Source organism: Ricinus communis, chromosome 5 (genome assembly GCF_019578655.1).
Source record: "Ricinus communis isolate WT05 ecotype wild-type chromosome 5, ASM1957865v1, whole genome shotgun sequence".
Classification (NCBI taxonomy): domain Eukaryota; kingdom Viridiplantae; phylum Streptophyta; class Magnoliopsida; order Malpighiales; family Euphorbiaceae; genus Ricinus; species Ricinus communis.
Window position 1 is genome coordinate 10,008,516 of NC_063260.1, and position 12,031 is coordinate 10,020,546.

The 12,031-nt window shown below is 27.6% G+C and overlaps 2 protein-coding genes across 2 annotated transcripts; both read right to left on the minus strand.

The window, feature by feature from the left end:
• Positions 1-399: 399 nt before the first annotated feature.
• On the minus strand, positions 400-2,713 carry LOC107261785 (transcription factor HHO5-like). Its single transcript, XM_015723429.2, has 5 exons — positions 2,085-2,713; positions 1,738-1,958; positions 1,357-1,627; positions 1,050-1,126; positions 400-955 (listed from the first exon to the last, which is right to left on the minus strand). The coding sequence occupies exons 1-5, from the start codon at positions 2,374-2,376 to the stop codon at positions 776-778; spliced, it is 1,041 nt and encodes a 346-aa protein (XP_015578915.2). The 5' UTR covers positions 2,377-2,713; the 3' UTR covers positions 400-775.
• Positions 2,714-6,852: 4,139 nt separating this feature from the next.
• LOC8277283 (transcription factor HHO5-like) lies at positions 6,853-9,139 on the minus strand. The gene is made up of 5 exons (XM_015723428.2): positions 8,545-9,139; positions 8,187-8,425; positions 7,892-8,093; positions 7,630-7,706; positions 6,853-7,110 (listed from the first exon to the last, which is right to left on the minus strand). Exons 1-5 carry the CDS (start codon positions 8,774-8,776, stop codon positions 6,988-6,990), a joined length of 873 nt encoding a protein of 290 aa, XP_015578914.2. The 5' UTR covers positions 8,777-9,139; the 3' UTR covers positions 6,853-6,987.
• Between the last annotated feature and the right edge of the window lie 2,892 nt (positions 9,140-12,031).

The following is a 12,031-nucleotide window of genomic DNA, read 5'->3' on the forward strand; positions in this document are numbered from 1 at the left end:
GTCTAATAAAAATTATAGGGTTATAAAAGTAGAATTCATTTATAATTTCTACCAATTTTATCAGAATTTACTTTAATTATATCCAATTCCATAGAATTAATAAGCTAGAATTCCAATGAATTTTCATTTCAACTAAATACATCAACTGTAGAATTGCAAATGAAATCTACAAAGTTTTATAAAATTCATTTCAACCAAACACAGTATTAAGGTATTTGATGATACAATGAGCAATGGTTAGGGACTATCAATATAATTTATCCGAGATTATCACATATTAGAATAAAAGTCTAACTTTTGCATCTTAATTTCTATTTTTTATGATTCCTTTAACTAAATAGATATTGATTACTCACAATTATATATCAGATAGCAGGTTTAGCTATAAATGAGATGCACCTTAATAAGAGTTTTTAATAAATTAAACTAGAATTTGTTACACTAACTTGCACAATGCACTTGGCAATGACTGCTTAACTATAGTTAAATACCATATCAACTCATCAATGCTTAAAACATTGCATGAAGTTTTAACTTAGGGCCACTTCGGCACAGTTTTTCTTTTTTTGGGAATCAGCTTTTAATTATTTGTTTATTTTCTTGAAATTGTTTTGACTTTTCAAAATCATGATAACTAAGGAGAATTTGAAACTCTTAATTTTTCTCAAACCATGATTTTTAAAAGTACAGCTTCGAAACTTTTTTGGAGAAAAAAAGAAACCGATTTAAAAAAAGTTTGCCAAATTAAGCCTTACAGTATCTTCAGTTTAAGTTGCTACTTATTACTATCAAGACTAAACAACTCCTGTGGATCCCTGGTCCAATGTTTGATTTGATTATGATAAAATTCGGATGTCCAAGAACAAGGGTCCTGAAACTTTTCCAAGCAAACTGAAGGAAAACTGGGGTCTCTAATGCTGTCCGCTGGTGCTCTTCTGCTATTAAGCCGATACTTCTGAAATCAATTATATTTAAGAAAAGAAAAATAAGAAATTTCATAAGGATAATGTTTATCAAAATGTTCAAATTAAATTAAATTCTTTCATTACCTGTAAATGGCTCTTTACTTGGTCATTTGTGAGCCCTTCAACCTTCATTGCTTCTTTTATCTGCTTTGGTGTAGCCACTAGTTAAAAAAAAAAGCACAAATGAAAAGGCCAATTAGAATGTTAAAATCCTTGATTTTTATGAGAAATTTTTAATTTAATGGTAATAAATAAATCAGTTAATAAATAATATTATATTTAATAAATAATATTACATGTTTTAATTCAATTTATGTATGAATGGTATAGGAAACCCAGTCTAAGTAAGAATTTATCATATTAACCAAGCTAGTTATGCAATAACACTAACCCTCAACACCTCCAAGATACTCTATGGCCTGCACAAACTTAGCATGCAGTTTTGGTGTCCAAGATCTTCTGCAGCTTTTCACTATAGGCACTGGCATTGGCTTGGATTGAATATTCAGTGGTTGATCATTGAACATGAGGCTCATGCTGCCAATATCGGAAGATTTTGCAAGTTCCTGATGGTCGCATCTTTTTGAACTTGTCCGGTTGTTGATGGTTGAAAACATGTTCGCTGCAGAAATCGCATTTGATCCTTCTCTAAAGTTCCATGACTAACACCAATTTGCAAACGTTGTCAGTATTTCAGAAATAGAAAATAAAAAAGAACTGATAAGTGGACCAAATCTTTTTTTTCTCTTTTCTTGGGTGCTTAAGGTTGTACCTGTAATGTTACATTTTGTTTCTTGTCCCCATGATTGCGCTCATAAAGCTTAGAAGAAATGCCCATAAAGGCCTTCTTTTCTTCTATGTCAGAGTTTGTCCTTTCCATATTCTCGTACTTTTTCCTCTTTATTGAGAAAAAGTCCATTAGAGGCCCTTCTCTGTACTCAAATCTTGCATCATTTCTTATGTTCATGATCTCCCTCTTCAATGTTTCAATGGCTGTAGTCAAATTATATAATCAAATAGCAATAATAGTTAAGAATACAAAGTGAAAGATTAGGTTTTTAGCAAAAGAAAAAGATCAAGAAATTGTGTAAGAATTAGCTAGAACAATTTAACGCTAACCATTCAATAGGAGCAACATGCATTGCGGAAATTGGTGTCTAAAAGCCTCAACCTTAGACAATTCCTCTTGATGCCTTTGAAGATAGTCATTCAACAACATTAACCTATCTGAGAGATTATCAATCTTGGATAGATCTTTCAAGAAGTTGGCTATGGTTTTTGGGACATAAGATGGTTTAAGACTCAAACTCAGGTCTAGAAAAGTAGAACCCATTCTTTCTTTTTCTTTCTTTTGTTTTTTTTGCCTCTTTTCAAAGTCCTTTCCTTTGTGCCTGAGAAAATTGGAACTCATGGACAGTGGTTGACAGTTACCTGACTTATATAGAGTGGACCTGCAGAGTTATTTATGTGATGGAAATAGCAGCTTACACGGGGATTCTCGAGGAAACTCTTGATGTGGTACGAGTATGTACAACTTAGGTGTACCATATAAGAGATGGCCAAAAATAATATATATATTGTAAATATGCTAAAAATTGTGAGTTTTCTCTTTTTTGTTTTTTAGGGTAAGTATTTGAAGGATATTTTCGTAGAAAGAGTGTGCATGCATGCACGTGCTATCACACAATCAAATTTCTTAATGGAAAAGAGTCTAAAGTTAGGTAATTGTAAAGGGAAGAGCCAACTAATTCGTACACGAATATTCAGCCACGTTTCTGTATGTTCATGTGTAAAGGCCTAAAAATATTTCGGCTCCTATAGGGCTTTTTCAAGGTTCCATTCTTGTGTTTTCATAAAGGAAAAGCAGAATGTCAGATTCTCCTTTCAGCAAATTACTGGTTTGTTTGGATTCCCCATTGAACTAACATTGACAGATGTTCTTTCAAACTCACAGGAAATTTTTCTCATTCTCTTTTTTAATAATAGAGATATGTGTTTATTAAGGTTAATTAGAGTAATTATGACAAAAAACAGACAGGCAATAGCTAGCACATAGAAAAGACTGTATCTAGTCTACAGCACACAGGTTAATCACTTTTGGACCATTTTGAATCAGCATATGATGGTTTTCATTTGTATTTTGAAGACTTTTTAAGGAAAAGAACAACACGGTTGCTTCATTAATTCTTATGAGAAAAACATAGTCATGAAATGACCTCCAGAACCATCAGTATATGAATGAATGCACTGGCACATTTAATCATTTCTCTTTTGTCATTATTAATTTGATTTGACTCAATTTTTAAGAAAATGTTAAATTGGAATGACCAATCAATCTTAATCTTTTACAAAATTAGTTTAGGACCCCGTGCATCAAAACAATTAATTTGTTGTTTTCTTTATCCTTTGACTTCTAGAATTCTTTCAATTCTTTTTTTTTTTATAACTCCTCATTTTCTTTGTAGATTTTATGATAATACTCTCAATAGGACTTAATATTCTTATATAAAAAAATAAAAAGTCAATTTATAATTTAAAATAGTCTGAATAGAATGCACTGATTGTGTAGATAAATTAAATTAACATTATTAATAATGATTGAATATATATATATATTATTACTTAAATAAAATTTGTATATATTTTTTGATTATATTTATTTTTAATCTTAACATGAATCAAGTTATATCTTTACTTTTTTAATACATAAAATTCATGATTTTTTATTAAAATAAAAAAAAGGCTTAAAATCGACTTTTAGCAATTCATGAGTTGTGACTCAAGAATTGTTGTTCTAGTAGTTACTAGAAGCTAGCAAATGTTGACACAAACTAGATTAAAAAACATAACATAATACAGAGTTAAATGAATTCGGAATTAGGCTAAATAAGTTTGGATTAATCCATTTATGACAAAAAAAATATTTAAACGGGCTGATCTGTTTAATCTGCAAGTGATAGAAATAAATATATTTATTTAAATGGATTAATAAGTTAACAATTAATATGCAATATGAATAAACACATTTAATTTCTCTTTTCATATATTTATATTAGTGATTTTATCATTTATAAAAATTTAATTATATTTCAAAATAATAATTCAAATTTGAGGGATTTTATATTTAAAAATTTAAAAATTAATTTTCTATTTAAAATTTAATTTATTAAACGGATTATACGATTCAACTTGTGTAGCTTAGTTAGCAAATTGTGTTTGTGTTGAAATTTTTATTTATTTTATTGAGTTCTTATATTTTTATTTTTACTTTCATTAAGAACTATTAAGTTTTTAATAAAAGTAAAAATAAAAATACAAGAGATCAATAAAATAGAAGAAAAATTAAAAAATTTAATAAAATAAAACTAAAAAATCGAAAGGTTTGAAAATTGACATGCTATTGGAGGTAAACATCACGACGCAAGTCCAAACCTTCCCTCCCTGCCTTTTCTGGACTCAAATATGCCTCATCTTCCATCCTACGAGTCACCTCCTCTCGCTGCAACCACGACAACAACATCTCCGCTACTCGTCGCCTCTAAACACTGATGAAAACAGTTGTAGTTGAAGCCTTGATGTTACGACTGATACTTTATTGGTTGATAAATTTGTTAATACAATTAGATTTCTGCTATCGGGTTTGAATGGGAATGCTATGTTGGGGAATTTTCTAAATCAAAGGGTTTAGAGGAAGTGAGCAGGAAATTAAGAAAGAAAAAAAAAGGAGAGAAAATATATAGTTTTCTAATGATTTTTTTGAAATTTAATGGAGTTAAAATAAAAAAAGTGTGGAAATAATAGTATAAAAATAGTATAAATGAGATAAAATTTCATAAAATTAATATATTATAATAAAAAGTCATTTCAACAAGTTATAAGTTTTAAGAATAAAAGAAAATGCTACCGAGTTATCAGGTAGTAAGTTGTTTAATCTAATGGCTAAAATTCTTTAAGTGGATAATAAACCCATGTGTACTACAGAATCAGTTAAATATTAGTAACCAAGCTAGTGAACCTAGATATGGTGTTGAATATATTTTAAAGACGAAATCACATGCGAAATCAACTTCGGTATCTTTAAGCAAATTATCCACATGGAAGACATGTTTTTACAGCAACAAAGGATTCAATATCAAAGTTCAAATCGTTTATTAAACACCTAAGTAAGGAATGCGGCATAAGGAACAACATTATTTAGCAGAAACAACACCTAATCTACTTGAAAATTTACAAATAACAAATTATGTGAACTGATGCTTGACAATTGACTAGCATTTGCAATTGTTATTTTAAACTTACTTACCTTATAGATCCCTCCCGTTCCTGACCCGTATTCATTCCTTAGCCCACGGCTAGGAGTTAGTTAAAAAAAATATTAATATATGATAAGTGAGGGCGCAAGGATCTGAAAGAGCAATTAGTAAAATATTTGAACATGTTGTTGTAAAGTGGGAAGGAAGTGGAGAGAAAGAAGTGAGAATGGTATGTGGTTGTTGAAACATATTTTGTAAAGCGAAAAGCAAGAGAAGTTAAGAAAAATGAGAGAGTAGAATGTAGAATATAGAAGTTATAACCTATTTTATATGTATAAAATGTCAAGCACACATACATGCAACATGATGGAATTTATTAAGTATATATAAGTAAATCTAAAAAATATATGGGTGTCTATAAATAGAGAAGACCCTTTGAAGCCAATCAATCAGCAAATAAAATCAGACTCAGAGTCTTTTATCTATCCTCAGTATATTTATCTTACAAATAGTAATTCTTAGTGTATAATTTTTCAGTATGTTTAAGCTTTCAATTTTCAATTCTCAAACACTTATTTGCTTTCGATTTTACAATTTATTGTTTTTAAATCTTTTAGCTCTGAAATCTTCAGTTTTCTATTTTGTGTAATATGTCGTTTAGCTTACTGTTTCTAGCTTAATTCAATTCCTTAATTCAGTTTTAATTAATTTTAGCTCAGATTAAGCTTTTCGCTTATGATTATTTTATTTTGATTAATTAATATATTGAGTATAGCGTCCTAAGCCAAAGTAAGGCTAGTACATTATCTCAATTTTTATAAGCTGCTTACTTTTATTTTCATTGATAAATTCTTTAGTCATCTATTACAGTGTCTTTAGCATTTAATTTATTTTTTATTAATTTATTTTAATTTATAACTTTAACAGTTTTTAAAATTTAGCAAAATTGTATCAACTCATCTAAAAAACGATAATAATGTAGATTTCTTTATTATCCGCATTTTTTTTTTTTAAGAAGTTCGTCAATCGCATTTTTATATTTATTTTTATATTTAATACACATTAATTGAGATATTTTATCTCTAACATTTCGATGGTTGTAATCGCATATAAAAAGAGTCAAAAATAATTTATTTACAATAATCACGAAAACATTTTTATTAAAAAAAAAAGTACAAAGTGATAGCTTCAAATTTTAGATGTTAAAAGTCTTAAAAAGCAATTAGATTACTCAATTGTGGCTCAAAATTTCTCAAGAATATATACTAAGTAGAGGCTAGAGCATAACTAAATTAATCACCCATGAATAATCCATGAAAATCAAAGATCTAAATGCTTCACCAAGAAAGAAATTAAAGCACCAATTATTGTTGCTGCTTAATTTATGACCATCAACTTATATCACATGCAAGAGGAACTAATATACAATTACATGCATGCTAAGAAACTGCATACAAGAGGACATAATTCAAACAACTTTTCTTTTCTCTTTTTCTTTTAAAATTCTTTGAACTATTAGACAGCTTATGTCTTATGAAATCGTAGTGATCATCTGAGCAGTGAACAGGTGAGATCCCTGTTAGGAGATTCCAACAAGTTCAGATTTCATACAGAGAATTCGTTTATGAAAAAAAGAAAAGAAAAGGGAAATAATTATTTATTATGTAGCTCTCATCTGAAACAAAAACTATATAATAAGGAAAAAAATAAAGTAAACCTTTTCTCCATTTGCTAAATGCATTGGCAATATATAGCTAAGCTCAAGGCTTTCAATCTATATCATCCATGGCGGTGCTTGCTTCTCCACTTGACCCCAGAAGATCACTACAGTATAATTTTGCTTTTCCATGAACAACTGTATCAGGAATCTTCCTCCAATTCAGCCTATATTTCTGTATCATTAATTAAAAGATACTTAACATCAAACCCATGAGAGATTTAACATATGTGGTAGAGAAGTATTTCTCTAGAGAGATATAAATATTTCAAGTTCAAACTCTAAATGAGATCAAATTTAGAGCTAATTAATTAACGTCCTTTTTTCTTATATTTGATATCATTCGGGACAAATTAAAACTTTAAGGTAAAGTATTATTTTAAGAGTTCTAATACAACTGCATATGTCATAGTCAATGTTTAATTTTAAGATTTTAATTAAGTTAGAAGAGACCATTACTATCTCATGTACATGTATTTAGGTAATTTTAAAACTTTTTTAATTGGACTATTAAAATTTAATCATCTTGTTGTTTAAGATTTTAACCTTCAACTAATAAACTTTACATGTCAACCAAAACAAAAATTTTAAAAGAAAACAAAATCATAGTAAATAATCATCATATTTTTTATGGGAATTAAAATCTAATGATTTTCATAATAGTTTTGTATTAATTTATGAAAAAATATTTTACCTGCAGATGGCTTTTCACTTGATTGGTTGTCAGTCCTTCAACCTGCATTTGATCTCTTATTTGCTTTGGTGTTGCCACTGCTCCAAAATGAACACAATACAACCAAACATAAATTGGTTAAATAATCCCAAAATCAGTTAGGAGAATCTAAAGGCCAAAAAGAGGTATCCATGAAACAAGTCTTTATCATTCTTGTCTCAAATTGAAACCCTTCATTAGAAAATTTAATGGTTAATTAATTTGTACATTAAGATCTAATTACCTTCAGGTCCTCCTAGCATATGAAGAACCACCACAAACCTAGCATGACGCTCTGGTGTCCATGATCTCCTGTTGTTTCTGCAAATCGGCTGTGTTAATGGCTTCAGCTTATACTTCATCAGTTTCCTATCATTTACTCTCAATTTCAGGTCCATGCCATCTTGTTTTTCCCTTGGAGAAGGAGCAAGTGATAAACTAGCAGCCTGTCATATTCTACAGAGATTATTATATCAATCGTGCGAAAGAAAAAAAAATCTATAAAATAACTTTGTTAATTAATTGAAGTTTATTATGACCTGGTTTGTGATTAGGGTTGTACCATCTTGCATCTTGTCATGCTGATGATGATGATCAGTAGGGTTACTCCATTGGTGCTGATTATCAGTATAAGGGTTATTCAAGTCTATGCTGTATTTCCCTTCGAAGCTCATATTCTTCCTTGTTGCTAAAATATTAATATCTCCTGGTTTATCAGCTACATCAAGCCCCATACCTTTCTTTATTCTCCTGATTTCCTCTTTCAATAACTCAATTGCTACATTTATTAAAACAATAAACAATAAACAATAAAATTGGATGTTAATAGTATATACCAAGTAAAATCTTAAAAGAAAAATTTTAAAAAAAAAAAGAAAAAGAAAGAAAAGGAGCAACCATCCAATAGAAGGAGCCTGCAGTGAGGGAGTTCTTGGTTGAAAACAGCCGCAAATATAAGTTCTTCTCTAAACTTGAGAAGGTAATCATTCAATATCAAAATCTTGACCTCATCACTACTTTCATCTCTTGATAAGTCTTTTATCAAATTGGGTATGCTTTTAGGGACATAGGATAGTTTCAGACCCAATGCTAGATCAAATTGACTTCTTGCATTTGATGATGAAGCCATGCATAAGTTATCTCTTCTTTCTCTCTCTCTCTCTCTCTCTCTCTCTCTCTCTCTCAAAACTATCACTATCTAAAAAATCTCAATTTGCTTGTTAATGAGAAAAGGCTATGTATATACATTTCACTCATGGGAGGACATAGAGACTTGGTTTTATAATGTATTGTTAGTGGAAAAAAAAAAAGTGAAAAAAGAAAGAAAACAACAAGAATCTGGTACGTATTGAAAAATGGTTTTTGGATATCCCAAAAGACAAATTAGATTACATATGATGGATTCCTCCTGCATTTTCCTTACCAAATTCTCATATCTAATTAAAAGTCCAGAAAATAAAATATATAAAATGAGTTATTGTGATACTACTAATTGCTTCAGTCACGGCATGACATATATCAAAAAGTTATATATGTTACGTATGTATTGAGTTCTTTTTCACGTTTTGAAGCTAGCTAATAATTTTTTTTGACTTTTGAATATACTCTTTAAAAGTTTTGAGTTTAAATATTGAGCATGCAGCTGCGTTAAAATTTTTAAAATAATATTTTATTACTCGTAAAAAGTCATTTCTGACACATTATAGATTAATTAAACTAGCAGTAAATATTAGATAATATATAGTATATATAAAACCAAATAGTTGGTGTTGTATCAATGTTGAATCTCGTTTATAGATACTTTATTGCTTTACTGAATAATTGAGGAACTCGTTCCATATATTTTCTTCAGAAATGCTTTAACATTATATTATAAAAGAAATTTCTCTTATAAAAATTGTGTTAACATTAGTCAATTAAAAGTGATAATCAACATCTCTAATAAAATTGATTTAAGTTTTCACTTGGGAATCTTCATATAAATAAGGTTATAGAAAGGAACAAAGTAAATAATTTGTATGAGTAACCTTCAAGAAGAAAAAGAAAAAGAGATAATATTTGTACTTCAGCTTGTAAATCTTGAATTGAAATATGGTGTAGTGATATAATACAATGTCCGCATGATAACAAAATTTGTTCGGAAATGATAAGGATACAAATTGGATATCATAATAAAGAAACTTATTATCTATCCATACACTGCTAACATGTCTAAATAATTTTGTAAAATTTTGAATATCTTAGTAACACAATTATAGTGGTACCTAATTTATCGATGACGACAAAAAGAAAAATTATATAAATGGTAAATTACTGCTAAAAATCAATAGGAATAAGTATAAATGATTATTTCGTGGCTTTCCTGTTTGACAATTTTTAATATGTAGATATTTTTCAAATAAAAAAAATATGGTTAAAAGTTATGGAAAAAAAATTGTACTATTAAAAAGTATCGATTCGTAGGGACTTGGTCATCTTCACTCTAATCAGGCATCATTATTATATTTTTTTATGTTTAATAATACTGATTTAGAGCTTAATAATTCAAAATGTTATTATTTGACCATTAAAATTATCTCATTGGATTAATGACTTTTTAAACCGTCATTTAACAGTTAAATAATAAAATTATAAATTTTTAAATTCCAAACTCATTTTATCAAGTGCATACAACATGATAATAATAGTCGATCAGAGTTAAAGTGATGAAATCCTTATAAATAGCGTTTTTTAGAGAAAAAATATTTTCTTATCACAATGTATAACTATATATATTTTTTCATCTCAGAAAAAAAAACACATAAAACAATAAAAGCCAGGGGGGGTTTCTTTTTTTACTTATCCCAAATCAATAATATATGTTATTAATTGTACTATTAAATAGGTCTAATTTCTTAGCATAAGTGGCTATTGGGTATTATTAGTCATGGCCTCTACCGGCAAAATGGTTCTAGGCCCACAATCCTAATGATTATGTATAATTTGACCTGAAGTTGACACCGTTCACCTGAATTGCGCGTTGGCCTGATAGGCCATCACTCTCTCGCATCTTATGGTCATATGCCCAAGACCGGTTCACATCACGAATATCATTTGGACTTAAACTTATATATATATATATATATATATATATATAAGACCCTAGGCAAATGGATGAGAAATAGTGTATTCATTTGGTAAAATAATGATTGTATTAGGAAAAAATGCTACATCACAAAATTACAAATTTGATATAATATTTTTCTAAGATATATCAATAATATATATAAAAATATAATAGGAGAAGAACAATTAAATTTATCGTGAGAACTTTATAATTAGTATTATTGAAATAGAACTATTTGATCTTTTATTAATTAAATATAATTTACTATGAAAAATAATAAATAATAATAATATAAGGATAAAATTTGTATAAAGATAATATTCTAAAATATTATAAACAAGAAAATTGTAATAAATTATTAAATTAGAATAAATATTAAAGTTTAGAAAAGAATTTGACACCATTTAATAATTAATGATTTAAGATACATGCGTACATTAAAATTAAAATTTAAAATTTGTTTACTCTTACTCTTTGCGGATATAATAATTAATTCTAAATAAAAATAATTAATGATTTATTAAGAAATTATAGAAGACAAAACTAAAAGAAAAAAGTGTGTTTGGACCAATTAATTCTAAAATTCTAAAAGCATATAAAAATGTATATATATATATTCATCCTAGTTACGATGTATATTTAGACCAATTAATTTAGAATTATTCTTACAAGAAATTAATATCACTCTAGTTTCTATATTTAAATTAACCACTTAACATTATTATTAAAAAATAAAAAAGACAAAAAAATTGCAAGCATTAATTGTTATTTTAATATAATATAAGTATTTATATTTATATTTTTTATTTAAATTTCATAATTTGATTAAAACTTCAAATATATTAGTAGGTGGATTAGAATAAGAGTTAGACACAAATTACAATTGGATTCGAACTGTAAACTCATAAATCTATATTATAAAAATAAATTAAAATTTAAATGAATATTTTATTTTAAATATTGTATTAAAAATAATTATTTTTATTTTAAATTTAATAATTATTTTATTTCAAATTTAATAATTATTTTATTTTTTATTATATAAATAATAATGAGTCCAATTATTAATATTGATGTACATGGCAAGTGAGTAAAAAACTAGTAAGAGTTAAAAGATTCCAACTTGAAAATCTTCAAATACTTAGATGAATTTTTTACAGTTTTTGTCCCGCATAAATCTTAATAACAAGATAATATGACAAATGTCTGAGCTAAAAGATGAATGCAAAAGCTTAATCATGAAAAATAAATCCATGCAACTAAAAAGAAAATGCAAAA